This window comes from Echiichthys vipera, assembly GCF_963691815.1.
Source record: "Echiichthys vipera genome assembly, chromosome: 10".
NCBI lineage: Eukaryota > Metazoa > Chordata > Actinopteri > Perciformes > Trachinidae > Echiichthys > Echiichthys vipera.
In genome coordinates, this window is record NC_139835.1 from 6,627,467 (window position 1) to 6,650,064 (window position 22,598).

The following is a 22,598-nucleotide window of genomic DNA, read 5'->3' on the forward strand; positions in this document are numbered from 1 at the left end:
AATGTGAAATGTGCTTTTAATCTATCTCCTTGCGGGAATACCCCCCTCCCCATCGTAGACTAAGTTGTTTTATCCAGGATCCAGCACCGTCAAAGTGCATCTTGACTGGGCTTTAAATCTATTTGGGCATCAGAAATGCAACAGTCTGCTCCTGTTTAATCATCAGTATCATTTACTTTGAATATTTGCCCATTTGTTGTTTTTCATCATAGACGTTCAATCCGACACAGTCTGACACAGCGCTGTGAAAGAGAAACTACAGTTCTAAATATACTGTCAGCTGTTGTCAAAGAAAGATACAAACAAAACACATTTATGTTATAACAACAAATACTTTTAATAAGATGCTCCTATCAGAAATCAGAAATCACATCTCTCAGTAACCCTGCTGCCTGACACGCGTGACAGTGCAGTGCTGGACTCACGTGCAGAAGCCACCGTCTGCTTCATGTGTATGTGTGTGTCCATGGCTCCCCACCCCGGATCAGAGGGTTTTTCATGAGCAAAAAAAACAAAACTGATTAGTCGACTATAGGAAAGACGTGACGAATCGGATACGACTATGAAAAATTTAGTCAGGGACACCCCTAGTTTATATATTAGAGACATTCAATTCCTTGAAAAAAATGTAATATTAATACTAATAGAATTAGACTTTCGTGACATGGATCCGGAAAAAGTACTTAAACTCTAATTGGAATTCTTAAATTATCCAATAGTACCCAAAGATAAAGACATTTATTTTAAAATAATTAATAATATTTATCCTTCCAGTGAATTCTTTCGAGTAAGATTTAACTTTGAAAGCAATGGATGCTCATTCTGCAACTCGGATACCGAAACCTCAGAACACATTTTCTCATCTTGCAGTCACTCCCAACTTTTTTGGAAGTGGAAGATTGGTTAAATTTTTTTTACCTGTAACCATCAGCTTACATGTGGATGTAATGTATGGAATAGTTCTAAATAAAAGTAATGAAAGTTTATTGGTGAACTAAATTGTCATAATGGCCAAATACCAAATACACAAAGCTACATTTATGAAGACACCCCCATCTTTAAAGTGTTTCAAAATTAATTCCTATTATACTGACTATGGATAAGTGCCTCATACAACCACACTTCAAAAATATCCAGAATCTCCCTTTAATGGCCACGTTATTAATGTGTCAGAGTCATCCTATTCACTCGTTCTGACAACATGACATCCTTGTTATCCCAGTGCAGAGGACCCCTGCTGATTCCCATGGTAAACCCTGTGCACTTTTATTTGCAAACCTACATCTTGGAATGTGCATCCTATATGTTTCTTGTTCGTCTGCGTATGTTTAACCTGCACAAATGCAACAGGATTTCTCCAAATGTATTTAGATTTGGTCTGTTAACATAAGTGTCCAGCTTCCTCTCCGTAACAGGCAGAATGTTTTGTGTGGAATGATTTGGATGTTTTTTTTCTAAAATGGTTTGACCCAGCTCTGCTCCAGACAGCATGTTCTCTAATGAGAGGAAATCAATATATTTGCATGAATAGGTCAAAATAGGCATTTATGCTATAGTTGGTTACTTGCTTTAAAAAAATGTTTCATATTTGCTGAAACTCTCACTATATCCTGACAGCACATTAAGACAGACACTCGTGAAAAAATCATGTAGCTCTACCTCTCTCTGTCTGCTACTAATGTCATCTGCTAGATCTGCAATGTTTATAAGTTCTCCTCTTTTGTTGCAAAAGCCTAGAAGAAACGCCAGGATGGTTTATTTTGTTAGTATTAGTATTGTTAAGCATCTATTTTTTGTTTCTGGTCTGTCTTTGTTTAATAATGGTGTCTTGCAAGCCCTTGTGGGCTGGACATATTCACTAGGCATGACACAATAATACAATGAAATCATCATCATCCTCCACTGCACCCGACAGACAACCAATCAGAGCTGAGGAGTTCCTGAAGCAGTGACAATGACTGCTCATGGACTGAAACTGTGAAACTAGGCAGGACTGATCAAATATGAATCAATATGCTGTTACTGTACTTGCATATTTTCTTGCATTAAGTTATTTCAGAAACATATTTTAGTGTACCATTGTGCTGGAAAATGAAAAACTTTGTCCGGGTGGTCAGTTGGTGGCCGGGGCTTAGTCTTGTCTGCACTTGGTCACAAAGTTTCTTAATTTTACAAAGAAATGGTACACTAAATATGCTTTGAAAACACTTTTCGCGAGAATTATTCAATACAGTAACATAATATTGATTCATATTTGATCAGTCCTGCCTAATTCCACAGTTTGACCAGATTTCAGAGCAGTCGTTGAACCTGCGTCAATTGATTTTCTTCTGGTGCGGTGGAAACTAGCAGATGCCATAAGTGCACACACAGAGGGCTCTTGGAGCAGACAGGAATAGCAGGTGATGGTAAAATTACATGACTTTTCACAGATTGTCTGTCTCATTGTGCTATCAGGATATAGTGAAAGTTTCAATAAATATGAAAAAATATATATTTTTCATAGAAAGTTATCAACTTAAGCTTAAATAACATTTTGTTCAGGATTCATTTTGGAATAAATACAATTTGTATAGTTTTGCCCTGTTCTCCAGTTCCACGTGTTGTAATCTTGACATTTATTTTGTTATCTGACTGTGACATCACTCTCTTCCCAGCATGCAACGTGCTCTACATCAACTCAGTGGAGATGGAGTCCCTGACAGGCCCTCAGGCTGTGGCCAAGGCCATATCTGAGACACTAGCTGCCACTTCGCCAGCTACTGCCACCATTGTGCACTTCAAGGTGTCTTCACAAGGCATCACGCTGACCGACAACCAGAGGAAGTAAGTGTGGATACCATGTGTCCAGTGGTTAATGTTTGAAAGATGCCTCACAAGATACACATGGCATGACATAAGGAGACTTTGCTGCAGACTGCAGAATTTGCTGTCTGAACACATTACAGACAGAAGTTTGTTTTTGAAGATCAAATGTCAACAAAAGCCACTGCACACAATCAGAGGTAATCCATAACTGCTAACACTGGATTAAAGGATCAGGGTCTTTTTATTTACTACAGCATTTTAGTCAAGAACCCATTTTAGTTTGGTGTAGGGTGTCAGGACGAATAAAACTCTTAATCAAACCACTTTAAAAACCAGCCAATACATCGTCATGGATAATACTATGCCAAGTTCAGCTTATCACAGATATATCACAGGTATCCGCGGTAGGTCCAAATATGTCATCAAAGAATTGGCCTCAAAACATTAATGGAAATGGAGCAGTAGTGCTACATCTCACAGCAACATATGGACATGTTTAATGAGAGAGGCATGTGTTTGAACCATAGACCATATAAAAAATGGACGTAGCATGCCGTCGGGGTCCGTTCTCTCAACCTTATCCAGTCGCAAATCGTTGAGTGTGCGTGAGGGGGAGAGAGAGAGAGATGAGATGTGTGTGTGCTGAAGGCAATACACTCGCAATTTAACATGAATAAGTTACTATTTAAACAGTTCAAGTGGTGCATAAAATTCTACGTGACACCCACACTTGTTCTATACAGATTTGAATAAGTTTTGCCAACTTGTGGGGGGCATTCATCTGTTTTTTTGGCACATATTTAAAAGTTTATTACACATATTCTGTGAAAAAGCGTGGATCTGTCTGACGTTTGATCCCTGCGCTGAACAGGCCGCACAACGCACAAGATAGGAATTAAACCAATCAATTTTGTAATCGAGTAACTCGAGTTACTCGATTAATTGTTTCAGCCCTACTTCAGATTAAATACATTTTGGCCCACTGTAAAGTAAAAAAAAAATTCTATCTGTGTTTCTGTAATCTCTATTTCGGCTTTCTGCTTTTACAGGCTTTTCTTCAGACGCCACTACCCTACCAACACTGTCACGTTCTGCGATACTGACCCACAGGACCGGAAGTAAGTACAGAGACATTTGTTGTTTGTTTTAGGCAGCTCAGATGCAAAATGAATAAGTTCCAATATATTTTTAAAAAAAGCTTATTGTCCACTGTTTGTACTATTATTGATTGTGTGAGTCTGGTGTTTCCCTCTGTTGATGCAGTTAACCCCTTACCAGCAAGTCCAAAATGAATTTGTATGTAGCACTCTTAAAATGTTAACATATTCTTTCTTCAAATCTTTGCAGGTGGAACAAGCCTGAAGGAGGCCAAGTCAAGTAAGTCAACCTTTGTGGATTACAGTGCTACTGTTGATCTGATCTTTCTACAGAACACGGGGGAAGCACATGATTCAGTGAGGAATATTTACTCAGTTACTAAGTCAAATGATATTCATCCTAACAAAAGGACCACAGAAAGGTTTTTAGCACAGCTAAAATCGTAGAAAAGCAGCAATGCTGAAAATTGTCGGTTTGGGCTGCTGCAATTTGAATAACCGCTGCAGCCAATCATCACCAGAGAGCTCTGCAGCAGAAGAGAAATTGTTTGAGAAAAGAAGGTGTAAACTATTTTAATGGACACACGATACAGGTCTTGGATATGTAATTTCAGTTGTTTATTGATATGGATTCCTGTGTTTAAACATGGCAGCTTTAATAAATAAATCTTTTGCTGTGTCTTCCCAGGCTGTTTGGGTTTGTGGCACGTAAGCAGGGAAGCACAACGGACAACGTCAGCCACCTCTTCGCTGAGATTGACCCTGACCAGCCTGCCAGCGCCATTGTCAACTTCGTCTCGAAGATGATCGCCTCGCAGAAACGATGAGAGCTATCGGCAAACCCTGATGCTTTTTAAAAAATGCCTTTGGTTATTTTCTTTCCTTTTAACAGCAGACACTTACTTTCTGTTTAGGACAATTAAGTTTTTACACGTCACCTTATTTTTCCTGCTCTTTTACTTTTATGTGTATGTGTTTGTGTATGAGAGAGAACAAAACACAGAGTGTGTGTGTGTGTGTGTGTGTGTGTGCGCGTTGCTTGCATGCATGTGCTTTTCTTCTTGGACGGACTCCAGAATGGACCAGAGGAAGTGCAGGAAAGGGCGTGGCTGTGTGTGACAATGGGACGGGAGGCGATTGTGATCTCCCCCGGCAGGGTAACACATTAACAGGAAGCGGGAATGACATTGTGTGTGCAAATGTTATTTTTTAGCAGTTGTTTCATTTTAATTTTTTTAAAGAAGAAGTCAAGTTGTGTGATATAAAGGTGGATTGTAAATCTATCAGGCTTTTGACTGGTCAACCAAAGATTTTAAAAAGGTAGTCAGGGCATGTATAGTGTGCCACTGTCGGAGGGTCGGAAGTATTCTTTTGTAAAACAAATATGGCTGCTTAATCAAAAATACTGAATTGTTTCTTTCTGTATGTACTGATACTGTAGGTCAATTCTGCACCGTAACCATCTTGCAAACAATGTTTTTAGCCATTTTTGCAGCTGGTGAGGTCTGTGTAAATATTCTAGATTGCTTTATGAGTAGGACTGTTCTAGATTACTTTTGGTGCCTGACTTTCTTTTGTAATGCAGAGCTTTGTAAGAAAAAGAAGAACACAATACTCTTCAAGGCTGTCTTAAATATGCAATTAACCAAACTTGGAAATAAGGTTGTTCTCCAAAATTTCCCAGGTCCTTCACTAGTCTCTCTAAAGATGCAGTAGATTTCTGACAATATCAGCTAAAACTATCCAAGCGAACACACGAAAGCTTTAGCAAGAAACCCACTGAATCACTGCATCCACAAAAAAGTCTCTGGTCTTTGGTCAGACAACCCGTTCTCATCCCAGCTTGTTACATACGGACGTTTTGTCAGGACTCCTTGGCATTGCATTTCAACGCAGTGGGTAGCCCCGAGCGCCAAACTGACGCTCCACTACGGTGCCGTTTTAAACTAGATGTTAGAACTTAATTTTTAATAAAACTTTGTGATTAGGTTTAGGCAACAGAAACACTTGGTTAGGGTTGGGAAAAGATCGTGGGTGGGGTTCAAATGCGTACGTTTGTAACTAGATCTGACTTAAGTGACGCACAGGACATGAACCGCGGTCTCATGAGTGAATGTCCTGTGTTTGACCCATCCCAACTTTTTGTCATTAGTGTCACAGAACGCGAATATTAAGTGGCAATAAAGCAACATAATTTCTTTCCAGAACAAGGTTGATTTTTAAAAAAATCAACAACCCAATAGCTCCTTTATCCCATTCTTGACAGAAGCAATGCATCCCAGATCTTACCGTTCTTACCTTTCACAGTAAAGGCCCTAGACTACGTAACTGTTGAGCCAATCTTGCAGGCCAAGCACATCACAGGTATGAATATCCTCTGCAAGTATTGCCCATTTTTGTGATGTTTATTCATAACACCCCTTTTTGTTTAAAGCCATTTACTTCTGGTGCACTTGCTCGAAACCTCTAATTATGGAACACAGATGGGTTTACAGCTAAAAGCCCGGTTCGTCAAATACAGACACTCAAGGGTGCCTTTAGCAGCGCTATCAGACGCCAAGGGCATGGGACAAAGCATTGGTATTTGACGTCCTGGGAATGAGAACGGGCTGGATTAGCTTCCTATCTGCCATCATTCACTGTTTATTCTGCGCATCACATATACACACTATTTTGCTCATCACCGAAGGTCCTAAAGTTGTTTTGTGAGGACGATCTTTATAGAAAAGTGTTGCGATACTGCTCTTCAGTTTCCTGTGTTCAAAGTCAACAGAAAGAAGCTCTTTGCGTCAGCCGGCAAAAACTGCTCACACCCTGCCCAAAAGTAAGCTATACATATAAATATACATATATAGATATATATAAAAACTTCCAAACAGTGACTTAAGATATTTATTTTTTTTGCTTTGTTGCTTTATGTTATCTTGTATACATATATTGTGAAGTATACATCAAGATTACTGACAGCGAGAAGAGAAGATTGCTTTTTATTTTGGCTAAAGTCATTGACATATAAAGTGTAAAGTGTGTGCATTTCAAACTGTTGTTTTTGAATGTTTTTTTCACAGAATTATTTCTTTTTGTTAACATTCTAGTTTTCTTGGGGAGGCGTTTTTTGTTTGTTTTTTAGAGAGGGGGAATATTTGTATGAAAGATTGCTGTTACTAAAGTCCAAATTGGAGTTATCCTAAACACAATTATTTTATTATTAACTTAAACCTGCCGAGAAAATACATTGTCCAAGTTTAGCACTTATATGTTGAAGTATTATCAGTGTGTTTTTACTTGTCAAAAGAGAAGATCTGGACATTAATGGGCCCATTTCATGTCATAATTGCATGTGTGGAGGCAGACATACTAGTTCCTGTGCAGCACCTCAGGGTGGTTCTGGAGCTTGTTCATGGAAAACCAGTCAAATCAGTGAGTAGATGCTGCCCTCATGTGGTGTGGAAACATCATTACAAAGCAACCATTTTTATTCTAACAGTGTTTTAGCTGTGATTATGGCATGTCAAAGGGTAAATGTTTGAGTGAAGTAATCTGATCACTGAGAAAAAGAACTTTAATTTTAATGTTAATTCATATGCTAGTGTTCTTAGCAAATGAGTTTTGAATTTTAAAGTCCCATTCAAGGATCGAGGTGTCGAGAGTATGTCTGATGCTACAGGATCAGTTGGAAGCATGATGTAAACTAATTAAAAAAGGATTATTGGGTAGCCTACATTCTCACTCAAATGTATTTCTTCGAAGAAAAAAAAATACAGCACTTACAGGGCTTTTATATCTGACTAGAATGTTCCATTATTTATTAGCAAGAGCCTGCATGCTCGAGTCAAGTTGTTACCTAAACGCTGCTGACTGTAATCTGTACACAGTATCCTCAAGTCTAACTCAATCCAGCCCTTTCCAGAGACACGCCAGTAGGTAGTTATCATCAGGATTTGATTTCCCTGTGACGACTGTGTCTTCACTCAGCTTATGAGACAGAAGAATCTATATTTTTGCCTACGAAATGCTTGTAGAGAAAAGAGGACGTCCTCCTCTTCAAACTGAATGTTCGCCATTTGTTTGCCGAGACAGAAACTCCAGTGGCATCTGGCCACTTTGACAGATCAGCGTGGACTGTAGAATGTGTGTGAATGAGCTTCTATGCCTGTATAGAGAGCGTTGTCATTTTTGGTTGGCTACATTGTATGGCTTTTACTATTTCTGATGGGAAAAAAACACATTAAAAAGCAGTACAAATCCAAGTCTATAACGATTGTCTTTTTGTTAAACATATCATTTCTTTCTCTGTTACACCTACTGAATGGGAATATAGAGGTTTCAGGTCAGTATGCCATAAAAGAGTTTGCTTTGGATCTTTTGGATTTTTTTCAATTCAGTTTTATTTATAGTGACAAATCATAACAAAAGTTAAGCTCAGGCCATAATGAGCAGGTCTAGACCACACTCTATGCTTTATTTATGAATTACAGAGACCAGAGAAATATAAAGAATAGTAGCAATAATAACAATTTTTGATGGTACATTGTGCACAGAAATTGCCAAATATCTAAATAAGCTATTAAAGCTAGATCGAAATGTAGTAAGGGATTAATAACCCAAATATTTCATTAACATCCACTTTGTATAACAGAATATTCAAGATTCTGACTTTTGCTATGAAAATGGTTTATTTGTTCTCAGAGGAAGAAGTGTGAAGTTATTATATTGTCACAAAACAATCTTTCTAACCTTAACCAATCAGAATATTATTTTCTTTACCCAAACCCCTATGTTGCCATAGCCATGCAGTTTTAGTTGACTACACCAAACCTTAACCATTGCAACGGCACATAAGGAAAAATAAATTTTGTTTGTAACAGTTAAAATGCTATGTGTTTTGAAAGGTGACAAACCTGTTATTTAGTTTAGAGGGCTTGACCCAACAGAAGTCATTATTTCTTCTTCAGAAATGCATTTTAAAAATAACTTTGAAACTGCATTTAAAAAAAGACCCTAGATTTATTTTTTATTTGTCATAGATTTTGTTACCGTAATGAAAACCCTTCTAAGATCCAAAACGTTATATTACATCAGCAGTTTGCATGTTTGTATTCACTTATTTTGATTGCAGAAGTAACTATGGCTTCAGGCTCCAGGAGGAATACACACACTATGTTACAGTCTTTGTGAGTTACAGTACAATAGCAATAAATGGTGTTTCTATTAAAACGCATGACCAAGGATTGTTGGTAGTGCAATCTCATGACATCACTGCATTGGTCTATTAAAGTTTGAAATTGTTGTTATAAAATGTTATGGACAGCAATGTTCTGTGCCCTTAAAAGCTTAATACAATGATGGAAACGCAGACCCTTCTGTTGTGTTAGGGTCAAAATTGACCCTTTTTTAAGTTTAACTATGGAAAAAGTACACTTTCCTTTTTTGTCCTGGAATGAGGCTTCATCTCATCTTCAGACACACCTATTTAAATGCAGCAAAATCAATTTTCTGTGGTGTTACGGGTCCAAGATGACCCGGCAGAGAATACTGGCTGTTGTATGCATCACTTAAAATCTATGGGTGGCTCTGAGGATCAATTATGGCCCAATGTGCACAGTTATGGCCCACATCACCAACACACACGCACGCACGTACGCACACACACACACAGACACACACACACACGCACAAACACACGCATACAGGTGCACACACACACCACCCCCCACGTGAACTCAAACTTTCTCGCAGCATATTGATACATTGTTTATAAACATTACACATTGCACATATAAAGAGGGTTTGGGTGGGATATTATCAGTTGAATTCTGTAGGAGCATCAGTCAACAGGAGCAAAAGGTATACTGTTCATGAGGCGCTGGATCATATCTTTGGTAATGATGGTGATCCCGAGGATAGAGGGCAAAGTGAAGCTGAGGAGGATGTGTCTGAGGATGAGGATGACGTTCAGTATGACCCTGAACAAGACCAAACATCTGATGAGGAGGACCCAGATGTCACAGATGATCAAAGAGAGGTTTTCAAGTCAAGAAAGGTGACATTTCATGGTTATCAAGCCCTCTTCAAACCCAATCCAGGGCACCAACAGAGAACATCCTCAGAATGACTCCAGGGCCTACTAGATACGCTGTGTCACACAAGACATCAAGTCAGCATTTGATCTGTTGTTTCCACGACCTATTCAGAATATCCTACTTGAGATGACCAACATGGAAGGGAGAAGAGTGTTTGGTGATAGCTGGACAGAGATGGACGAAACAGAGCTTGATGCCTACATGGGACTGTTGCTTCTTGCAGGGGTATACAGATTCTGTAATGAAGCTACGGCCAGCTTATGGGATAGTGAGTCAGGATGCCCTATTTTTCGTGCCACAATGTCGCTTCAAGCCTTTCATGTATTATCAAGAGTGCTACGTTTTGGCAACAGGGAGACAAGAGTTGCTCGTCGTGAGAATGACAAGCTTGCTCCCATCAGGGAGGTTTGGGACAAATGGGTGGAACATTTACTCTTTGTGTACAATCCTGGGCCAGAGGTGACAGCGGATGAACTGCTAGTCCCTTTCAGAGGCCGCTGTCCCTTCAGGCAGTACATGCCAAACAAGCCTGGAAAATATGGTATCAAAATATGGGCAGCATGTGATGCAAAAACAGCCTATGCATGGAATATGCAAATAAATACAGGAAAACCTGCCAGCGGAGTGCCAGAGAAGAACCAAGGCAAGGGGGTCGTCCTGGACATGACCAAGGGTCTTCGGGGGAACAACATAACCTGTGATAATTTTTTCACCTCCTATGACCAAGCGCAAGAGCTTCTAAAGAGGAAGCTGACGATTTTGGGAACAGTCAGGAAGAACAAACCTGAGCTTCCCCTAGCTCTTCTAGGAACAAAATATAGGGCTCCTCTCTCATCAAAGTTTGCATTCACAGAAAGGACCACAATTGTCTCCTACAGTCCCAAGAAAAACAAAAATGTACTAGTGATGTCCACTCTCCACAGGGATGCTGGTGTGAGCAGTAGGGAGGACAAGAAGCCAGACATAATTCTGGACTACAATAAGAACAACCTGGACAAGGTCACAGGCACGTATACATGCAAGCGGGGGACAAAAGGTGGCCAATGGTTGTGTTTAACAACATACTGGATGTGTCTGCATACAACGCATTTGTGGTGTGGACTGAAATAGATCCAGGATGGAATGGAGAAAAAACCTTCAAGAGGAGGCTTTTTCTGGAGGAGTTGGGCAAGTCTCTAGTGTCTCCCTTCATCGAAAGACGAGAGCGGCTGCCCCGAACCCAAGTGTCTGTTCGTTTGGTGAGAGAGCTTTAGCCAACACCCACACCATCATCCTCTGATAAGAACCAGGGAGGAGATTCCAGGAGGAAGAGAAAGAGGTGCCAGTCCTGCCCTGCCAACAAGGACAGGAAATCCAACACCACTTGCCATTCATGCAAGAAATTAATTTGCAAGGAGCACACGGTAACCATCAAATACTGTGATTCATGCATTTGAACACAAACATACACACACACACACAGAGACACGCACAGACACGGACACACACACACACACACACACATACACACGCGCACACAGTTCAAGTTAACCGACAACACATTGTTTCCAGTGTTTAGATTATGGTTAATTCAGAATGACATACCTGCGCTAACACCATATTATTTTCAATGTTCAGTTTATGGTTAAATTGTTTGGTTAATTGGTATGGTTAAATAAAAGTTGGTTTTATGGAAAAAATTGACTTGTTGTCTTTATCCTACCATTTATCTATGCGGGTCTGTTTTGACCCGAAACACCAAAGATGTCACTATTGTTAATAATTTTAATTTTTTAATTTTTTTGGTAGATGTACTCTAATATTAGTTTATAACACATTTACAGTTTATTATTACTCATTCTATAAGAAAAATAAATATATTTAGTGAATTTAAACAGTTTGCAATCAAAAACGAGTATATTTTAAAATACTGTGCCTGTGGAGCCAACTAAAAAAAATTCACACACTGGTTCCATTTATATGAAGACATACTAAGCCGGCAATTAGCTGAAAAACAACATTTGAAGAAAACTGGTGATTTTAAGCATTTTCAAGCATTTTAAAATCATGGGTCCAAATGGACCCACCACAGGTGTAAACAGCTTTCTAACACAATACAAGGGTTAAAATAAGCAGGCTTCAGGTATGTGACTCTTATTACAGTTTCTCTGTCATTCTTTTTTATTTTAAGAATGTAATGAGTTTGTTTTTCTGCAGTGGTGAGAACTCCAAACTTGTAAAATGAGAGGTCATAAAAAGCAAGAGAATGTTTAGGAATAGTGATGTTTCAAAGAAACTATATTATCTCACTAGAGAAAAAGTGTGAGTGCAGAATTAGATGACAGGACACCCACTTACACCAATAATCCTAAATCCACATCTTTTGAGATGAACGTTTTTGATGCTGAAATACTGAACATTTCAAGACAACCTGATTGACAATGACATTTAACAACTAAACAACAACAACAACAACAATTTGCAAGGTCCAGATTCCTTTTAGGCAGAGAATTGGACTGAAAGTCATTGCATTGAAATGTCATCAAAACACTCTATTAGTATTTGAGCTATGCTAATATCTGCATTTGAACATTGACAGTACTAGCATACTTTCATACATGCACAGAAAACCTGTAATTGTCTAGAGATTACCCAGAGCGCTGTATGTGTAAATCAGTTGAAACAGACATTAAACAGACTTTCAAATGCCAGTTCTCTAATCCAAAGTCAACGTAATGTCCAATTGAGTCCATGTGTAAAACGAGCAGCTCATTGTCAAGATAATTCACAGTTAGCTAGAGAGCATTTTGATGACATTTCTACCAGGAGGCTTGTGGATAAAAAAAACAACCAAGGTGAAAAAGGCTGATTAACACAAAGACACCAACTGTCTAACTGGAAAAACAATGAGATTCAGGAACTTCTGTCAGTAAGGACACACACGGAAATTAGACAAATTTAATGAATGGGAAGAAACTCGACTGTCATGAGCAAAATACAAACTGGCTACATGACCACGGTGTAATCCACGTCATGCCCAGCTTCCTGCAGGCACCACCCAGGCACCACCCCTCACCTAAACCAATCAGTGTATTTACAGTTTAGGAGAACACATTTGACACAGACAATCTCCTGCTGTGTGCTACATGTGTGAAAGGAAAAAAACTTCCATTGTCCATATGAGAAAACGGCTATGGTTAAGCGTGTTAGCATGCTCCCACTACTATTACTGCAGTTTGCTAATTAGCAAAGAAGGGACAAAATATATCAGAATTAATTCAAAGGGGGACATGAATGAACTCAATTTCATAGGAATCCATTGAGACATTTGGTTAAAAAAACATGGCAACCTCATAGTGACCCTACAGGAAAAGTCAGGACCACCAAAGTCAGAAGTTCTCATTCTTTGTCGCCCAAGAATGTCCACACAATATTATAGTGGTTGAAAAGTTGTACAGACAGTCTGACCTTGCATGGCACATGTCCAAACTCATTCACAGATTCAAGGAAAAAAAAGACCATCTTTCATTAAATGGGAATATCAGCAGCAATGGTTACCACTTCACCAGACTCTACTCACATGTGGCCTCCTCCTGTTGGCTACAGTTCTGTGATGCACAAAGAGAACTCAATCAAAACTCAAAGGACTCAGTGAGGAAGAGGCAGGACATGTGTTTCTGCTTCCGAGAAACACATTCCTGATTAAGCCTGTTAAAAATAAGCAGCCAGCTTATGCTTGTTGAGCTTCAACGGGAATCTGTGAACTTAAAGGACTTACGATTGTCAGGGCATCTTCCAAACATCTCCAGACCTGCACGATGCATCATTTCTGGGGTTCTACTGCAAGTGGTAAACATTGTTTGCAAAAGTTAGCTATTAGACCTACAAATAATAAACACCTAGTGAAAAGTGTGGAAGAAGGAGATGCCGGGTTTCCCATGAATTACAGAAACTATAATGAACTGAGAATATGCTCACACTTCTAATAATAATATAAAAGATTTCTAAAGTGGTTTTTTGCACTGCTGCTTTAGCAAAGTATACAAGTAATAAACTTGTATTTGTATTTGTTCTGTTTATTTGGGACAAGCTGTTGAAGATGAATGAATGAATATATGTAATTTATGTATTACTTCAATAGTTCAGATGCTACTATGAGAAATGTAGCAGTTACGCATAATCAAATACATAAAGATGGCAGATAGGTTGCAGATTGATTCGTGAGGAAGAAGTTTGTGCCAGAAATATTTAGTCATTTGTTGGCGGTTTTGTTGTTTTTCTTTTATTTTTAAGTGGTAAACTCGTATTTAAGAGATATTAGCACCTATATGCCCATGCACACTTCAATATATATAAATAATACAGATAGGTATCAGAAACTACACTCAACAAAAACGCAACACTTTTGTTTTTGCTCCCATTTTTCATGAGATGGACTTAAACATCTAAAATTCATTCCAGATACACAATATTATAACCAGTCAGTATCTGGTGTGACCACCATTTGCCTCATGCAGTGCAACACATCTCCTTCGCATAGAGTTTATCAGATTGTCAATTGTGGCCTGTGGAGTATTGGTCCACTCCTCTTCAATGGCTGTGTGAAGTTGCTGGATATTAGTGGGAACTGGTACACTCAATGGGTGACATGTCCAGTGAGTATGCTGGCCATGCAAGAACTGGGACATTTTCAGCTTCCAAGAATTGTGTACAGATCCTTGCAACATGGCATGCATGCATTATCTTGCTGAAACATGAGGTGATGTTCATGGATGTATGGCACAACAATGGGCCGCAGGATCTCATCACCGTATCTCTGTGCATTCAGAATGCCATCAATAAAATGCACCTGTGTTCTTCGTCGATAACAGATGCCTGCCCATACCATAACCCCACCACCACCATGGGCCACTCGATCCACAACATTGACATCAGCAAAGCGCTCATCCACACGACGCCAAAAACGCTGTCTGCCATCTGCCCTGAACAATGTAAACCGAGATTCATCCGTGAAGAGAACACCTCTCCAACGTGCCAGACGCCATCGAATGTGAGCATTTGCCCACTCAAGTCTGTTACGGCGACGAGCTGGAGTCAGGTCAAGACCCCGATGAGGACGACGAGCATGCAGTTGAGCTTCACTGAGACGGTTTCTGACAGTTTGTGCAGAAATTGTTTGGTTATGTAAACCAATTGTTTCAGCAGCTGTCTCAGTGTCTGGTCTCAGACGATCTTGGAGGTGAACCTGCTGGATGTGGAGGTCCTGGGCTGGCGTGGTTACACGTGGTCTGCGGTTGTGAGGCCGGTTGGATGTACTGCCATATTCTCTGAAACGCCTTTGGAGACGGCTTATGGTGGAGAAATGAACATTCAATGCAAGAGCAACAGATCTGGTTGACATTCCTGCTGTCAGCATGCCAATTGCACGCTCCCTCAATGCTTGTGGCATCTGTGGCATTTTGCTGTGAGACAAAACTGCACATTTCAGGGTGGCCTTTTATTGTGGACAGTCTAAGGCACACCTGTGCACTAATCATGATGTCAGATCAGCATCTGGATGTGGCACACCTGTGAGGTGGGATGGATTATCTCAGCAAAGCAGAAGTGCTCACTATCACACATTTAGACAGATTTGTAAATAATGTTTGAGAGAAATGGTAATATTGTGTATCTGGAATGAATTTTAGATCTTTAAGTCCATCTCATGAAAAATGGGAGCAAAAACAAAAGTGTTGCGTTTATGTTTTTGTTGAGTGTATTTTTGGCTTTATTTTTGAATTGATGCCGACTGCAAGCCATTTACCTTCATATTCAATTGCTACTTCAATTGAGCGGCATGTGTTTTCATTGTTGTTTTGGCAACTGTGCAATAATTAAGGACAAAGATGGTGGCATTGTGATTCTGGACAAAAGGCAACTGGTGCTTAGTCTATTTCCATTGAGTTTATGGAGTTGCTGTATGGAGCAGTGTGTTCAGTCTTTCATATCAGTAGTTCAGTAGATTTGATCATTTAGTTTACTCCCCATTTTTATTATTGTTTGTGTCACACTGTTTTTAACAAATGCACGGTGTCCTTGAGTGCTTAGAAAATGCCTATAAATAAAATGTATTATTATTATTAGTTTTGCATCAAAAGTGTTCAATTAACTTTTGCCTACTTTAACAGATTATGAGATTATGATCACCTCTTTTACTGGTCACTGGTTACTGGTTACATCATCGACACGAGCTGCTTTCCATTATCATTCCTGTTCACTCTCACACGTGGGTCGAGTAGCACAGAGGGGGAACAAGAGCCAAACCTCCGCCATTTAACACTACTAACATAAGAGTGCACACAAGGAAAGAAAAGACTAAAGTGAATTTTATAAAAAAAAATATATATATATATATATCAAAACTAAATTCATTGGAATTTATTGTGGCTTACTTTGATGTACAACATAACTAAGTAACCACTTTACTGTACTTTTAGGTTTACTGCATGAAAGAAGTTTTTGGAACAGTCTGTGCATAGTATCTGTAGTAATATGTTTGACCACTTGATGTCAGTGTGTCCTTTTCAGATGAAACAAAGCATCAGAGGCAGTCTGCCATAAATCCTCTGATGTGTCCAACTGTTCATATTTGAACTGTAATTAAGAGGGTTAGTGCTTACTGTTTCTATCTGATGTATGATGTCCCTTTAAAGTAAATTGTTGTATATATTGTGATTCTTTCATAGGCAACTCTTAGATGGTGGATCTATTCCTCCTGATGATGTTAAGTTGATTTTAGGTTTTGATTAGAACAGTGCATTGATCATATATGGTTCAAACATGAAGAAGCAATATGTATATTTTGTGCATTAGATTTTTAACAGGCAAGCTATTGCAAGTGGCCCCTAATATCTCTGCTTTCACCCCAAGTCTTTCATCTCACATAAATCTCTGCATTAAATGATCAAACAGCAACATTTCTCTCTTTCTGTTGAGTTCATATACTTTTACAACCCACCCCCCAAAAGAGTTTTAGTTCATGGGAAAATGTAACAACACGACTGGAAGTCCTGCGTAATGCTTCCTGAGAGGCGGATTACAATCTTTTCATCTCCCTTACACCATGGAATAGAGTTGTGACTCTGGAATTAGTAATTTGCTCTCCACAGGGGTTCCAGATGACAAGATGGGGGAGTTAGAAGGTCTGTTTGGGGGCAGAAAGGAAGGATGACAGAGGGATTGTATTCCTTTAATTCCGTGTTTGCTTCTGTGTCCTCTACAGTGGCTACAATTTTGTCACTTTTTTAAATATATGGACCACTTTCTCTAGGATACAGGACAGAAACAGAAACTCTGTGATAGGTATATCATTTTGAGTGCCGCTGAATAACTAAACAACTAAATACAGGTCACTTTTGTCAACTGCTGTTTTCAGAAAAGATGGCAGTACAGTTATACTAAATGTATATGTTTAGATATTTTATACTTTTGTATATTTTAGTGTTTTCACATACACACATAAATCTGTACTGTGAAGTGGAAAATAATTTACCCTTGGGGAAAATAAAGTATACCCTCTCTTCGGTCTCCACTTTTCTTTGGTCTATTTCTGCAAGTGCTTCATAATAACTGTTTTTAATATAAGTAAAGGTCACTCACTCATTTGAAGGTATAAATCTGAAAATCAATATTTGCCTGGTTGACAAATTGCAGTAATTGGACCAGAGCAACAGGTGTCTTGTTTCCTGCTAAAGCCTGTTGCTCATTGTCACACATGGAAACATGTCATCATTTGGAGTGTCAGGCCTCTTGCCTCCAACTGGATACACAGAGATGTCAGTTTACACTTTGCCAGATGGAGTGCAAACCTTCAAAGCATGAAGGAAATGTATATACTGTACTCTGTCCATCCTACTCAGATATGATACAGGATATTGAAATATATAAACTAAGATGATGGCAAATGGTCTAAAAGATGATTATAGTTTGTTAATAAATGCTGCAACGCATTCCTGCACCTTACATCTACCATGCAAATGATGAGCCCATAAAAAGAGATGATACAAACATGCAAGAGAGAAATGTTTCTGTGTACAGCATGTACGTAAGTAGGTTCACCTTTGTGTACTGGATGTTTGTGGCCAGTACAACTCACTGGTGTACTTTAGGAACTAACAAATGTGTGATATAAATACAGCATGACTGTGTTGGAGCGAGTGTGTGTTCATGTGCACACACACATATTGTATATGTGCATGTGTTTTCTGCAGTCATGAGTAACTGTCCATCCTGTGACCGGTACGTGTGACTCACTCCTATTCCAAATGTTTCCATCTTGGCACCTCAAAGGCAAAACCATCAGAGCGCTGTCACCATCTGGACAGTAAAGGCCCTCCTGGGCTGGCCGCCTCATGTCCCTGACTCAAAGACTTGGACTAAAAATACAACCTTCAGGATGTTATTGCAAAAGCACCAATACATGACTGGCCTAAATTTTTCTGCTTCTGGCACTTGATGTTTCTGTCTCCTACCCATAAATAACTAAGGTGAAATTGCTCACACACACATCACACAGTAGTAATAATGTTGTCACGCTGTCTAATAGGCATGCAATGGCTTTGATGAAAGACCGTACCTAAAGATTTAATTCTTGGGGTTTGTGAGGCACATTTTTATAGCTGCACTCATCAATAGTTTATAAAGACTGTGTTATGTGAAAGCAGTTGCCCTCAGTTTTCCTGATCTTCTATTTTAGCTTGTTTTAGTTTGACAGTCTACAACTTTGCTCTCCAGTTGCCACAGACAGCTGTTTTCAGCAAAAGGCTCTGACTACCCTAACTAGTTAGTGAAAGAAGTCAAACACCTATATGACCATTCACAGCAACATGATATAAAAAAATTTGCAGCGACAAAAGGCGTTGCCTCTCATTGTCTGTGTCACGCCCCAAAAAGTTGCACTTGAACACACCACAAAGACTACAGCTAACAGCCAACTAGCATGTCTGTTCTGCACCTGCGTGAGAGCTATAACCATACCATTCATCATTAAAAAAAGGAACAAAAAAGACAGGACAGATTCAAGACACTAGTTTGCCATTTAGCTAATTATCAACATGACCCGATGTAGAAAAAAACTAATTATATCAACCAACAAGCGCAAACGATAACACAAATAATTATGAACGATTTTGGATCAATGCTTCCTCAGAGAGTTAGGATCAGGAAGCAAAGTCACATTCTAAAACACCTCTCTGCGCTGCCTCTGGAGCATTTCTCAACTCAAGCAGTCTGCCCCCTGATCATTTAAATTAATAAACTCAAACGTTAACATAAGAGGAGCTATACAAGAAAACCTTATGAAAATTATCACCAACTCTGCCATAGTGCAACAAAGTTGTAAAATAAAATGTGGACTATTAAACATCAGATCTCTGTCATCTAAAGCTGTATAAATAAATTATCTGATATCAGATAACCATATTGATGTACTCTGTGTGACTGAAACCTGGCTGTGTCATAAAGAATATGTTAGCCTAAATGAATCCACTCCTCCCAGTCATATTAATACTTATATTCCTCGAGGCAGTGGCCGAGGAGGAGGCGTTGCAGCTATTTATGACTCAGGCCTATTAATCAACCCTAAACTTAAACTAAATTATAATTCATTTGAAAGTCTTGTTCTTTGTCTTTCACATTCAACCTGGAAAACCTTGCAGCCAATTATACTTGTTATAGTGTACCGTGCTCCTGGTCTGTGCTCTGAATTTCTGTCTGAATTCTCAGAGTTTCTGTCAAATTTAGTCCTTAAATCTGATAAAGTAATCATTGTAGGAGATTTTAATATTCACGTGGACGTTGATAATAATAGCCTTAGTACTGCCTTTATCTCTCTGTTAGATTCGATTGGTTTTAGTCAGTGTACATAAACATACTCACTGTTTTAATCACACCCTCGACCTTGTTTTGGCTTTTGGTGTGGAAATTAAAGACTTAATAGTCTTTCCACAGAATCCTATTCTATCAGACCATTATTTAATAACTTTTGAATTAAAATTACAGGACTACTCACCTCTGGGCAAAAGCTCCATGGTATAACTCACAAACCTGTGAATTAAAACAAGGATCGCGAAAATTGGAAAGTAAATAGCGCTCCACTAAATTGGAGGAATCTCGCTTAGTTTGGCATGAAAGTCTAAAAACATATAGGAAGGCCCTCCGTAATGCCAGAGCAGCCTATTACTCATCTGTAATAGAGGAGAATAAGAACAAACCTAAATTTCTTTTCAGCACTGTAGCCAGGCTGACAGAGAGCCACAGCTCTATTGATCCATCCATTCCTATAACCCTCAGTAGTAACGACTTCATGACCTTCTTTAAAGATAAAATTATTAGAGACAAAATCAACTCGCTTGGCACCAAATTATCTTCAAACCCAGGAACCTTAGAAACAACAGTACGACCTGATATATTCTTGGACTGCTTTTCTACAGTTGACCTTAACAAATTCACCTCACTATTTCGTCATCAAAACCCTCTACTTGTCTCCTACTCTATTCTCTATTTTCTATACTCCATACCCTAGTCCAACTAGGTTACTTAAAGAAGTGTTACCTATAGTTAGCACTCCTGTATTAGATATGATTAATATGTCTTTATCAGCAGGTTATGTACCACAGTCTTTTAAAGTAGCTGTAGTTAAACCTCTTCTTAAAAAGCCCGGTCTTGATCCAGAGGTACTAGCCAACTATAGACCTATATCCAACCTTTCTTTTCTCTCTATTTTTTTTCTTCTCTAATTGGTTGCCAATCAGCTGTGTGACTTTTTACATAATAATGAGTTATTTGAGGACTTCCAGTCAGGATTTAGAGCGCATCATAGCACTGAGACAGCACTGGCAAAAAATTACTAACGACCTTCTAATAGCTTCAGACAAAGGACTTGTCTCTGTACTTGTTTTACTAGATATTAGTGCTGCTATTGACCATCCCCTCCTGTTCAAAAGACTGGAGCATCTAATTGGTATTAAAGGAATCATATTAAGTCTTATTTATTGGATCGATCTCAGTTTGTACATGTTAACGACATTTGTACATGTTAACGAGCAATCCTCCATGTACAGTAAAGTTAGTCACAGAGCCCCACAGGGTTCTGTCCTTGGACTGATTCTATTCACCTTATATATACTTCCCTTAGGAAATATTATAAGGAAACACTCCATAAATTTTCATTGTTATGCTGATGATACCCAATTTTATTAATCAATTAAACCAGAAGAAACCGATCAGTAAGATAAACTTCAAATGTGCATTTAGAAAATAAAAAATTGGATTACCTGCAATTTTCTGATGTTAAACTCAGATAAAACTGAAGTTATTGTACTTGGCCCCAAAGGCTTCCGAAACTCAATAGCTAAAGATACTGTTACTCTGGATTATGTTACACTGGCTACCTGTAAAATATAGAATATAATTTAAAATCCTTCTTCTTACCTTATCTTATCTTAAAGAGTTCATAGTACCGTATTATCCGACTAGATCGATGCGCTCTAAGAATGCAGGGCTACTTGTCGTTCCTAGAGTCTCCAAAAGTAGAATGAGAGGCAGAGCCTTCAGCTACCAAGCTCCTCTCCTGTGGAACAAACTCACAAGTGTTGGTAGGGAGGCAGACAGTCTCCAAATTAAAAGTAGAATAAAAATTTTCTTCTTTGCTTACATTTAATAGCCCTTAGTTATGCTGCTATAGGCCTAGTCTGCCGGGGGATAATAAATTTCGTGGTACGCTTCGGTCCTCTCAATCTGTATCATTTATGTCCTATTAATGCATATTACTAATTAACTTTCTCTCCCCTAAGTCATGCTTTTTTGTCTCGCAGGTCTTTGCTGATCGTGGTGGTGCATGCTGCTGCTGTCCTGTGTGACGCTTCCTTCTACTATTATTACTATTATTCATAAATATTATCATTTGTTTTATAAATTCCCAAATTCATAGCCACAACAACATCATCAGTCGTATTTCTCATTGTATCACAGCTGTTATTACTACTACTCATATTATTGATCATATTTACCACCATTATTATTATTATAACTATCATTCTATCACCTTAACTGTAGTTGTTGTTGTTACTATTTATATCACTCTGGTATACTAACTGCCATAACATGTAAATCATATTCAAATTACTATAGATATTATCATAGTTATTGTAGTTGCTTGCATCTCTGGGATTGTCTGTCTTTCTGTCTGTCTCTGTGTCTGTCTTTGTCTCTGTCTGTCATTCTGTCTGTCTGTCTCTTTCACTCGCTTCTTCTTTCTCCCCAACCAGTCAAGAAAGATGTCCGTCCTGCATACAGCTGGGTCTGTTCAACGTTCCTTTCTGTTACAGGGAAGGTTTTTGTCGCCTCTGTGTACACAACATTGCTCGATTAATACTGTATATAATAATTATAGTAATAATAATGTAGGCTTACCAGTGTAATAAGTGAGCAGAGAAGGCAATTTTAGAGTTGTAGTTGAGAGGATTTTTTTTCTGTTTGGCTCAGGCTAGTCTGGGTCATCGGATGTACAGCTAGACTGTACTCCTAAAACTAGGCTCAGGCTAGTTAAATTACAGACTTAGCATGGCATCACCACAGAGGACACCAATTGTCT

At 38.8% G+C, this 22,598-nt stretch overlaps 1 protein-coding gene across 14 annotated transcripts in view; it reads left to right on the forward strand.

The window, feature by feature from the left end:
• Window positions 1-8,139, forward strand: part of tns1b (tensin 1b) — a 220,959-nt gene extending 212,820 nt beyond the window's left edge. For 10 of the 14 annotated variants that reach the window (XM_083922296.1, XM_083922289.1, XM_083922301.1 and 7 more), the window contains 5 exons: window positions 1,223-1,249; window positions 2,658-2,826; window positions 3,858-3,926; window positions 4,156-4,185; window positions 4,594-8,139. In XM_083922296.1, coding sequence (XP_083778422.1) covers window positions 1,223-1,249; window positions 2,658-2,826; window positions 3,858-3,926; window positions 4,156-4,185; window positions 4,594-4,732 — 434 coding nt within the window. In that variant the 3' untranslated portion in view covers window positions 4,733-8,139. The remainder of the gene's footprint in view (window positions 1-1,222; window positions 1,250-2,657; window positions 2,827-3,857; window positions 3,927-4,155; window positions 4,186-4,593) is intronic. The other 4 variants (XM_083922299.1, XM_083922293.1, XM_083922300.1 and 1 more) reach the window with 1 other exon arrangement.
• Window positions 8,140-22,598: the final 14,459 nt, after the last annotated feature.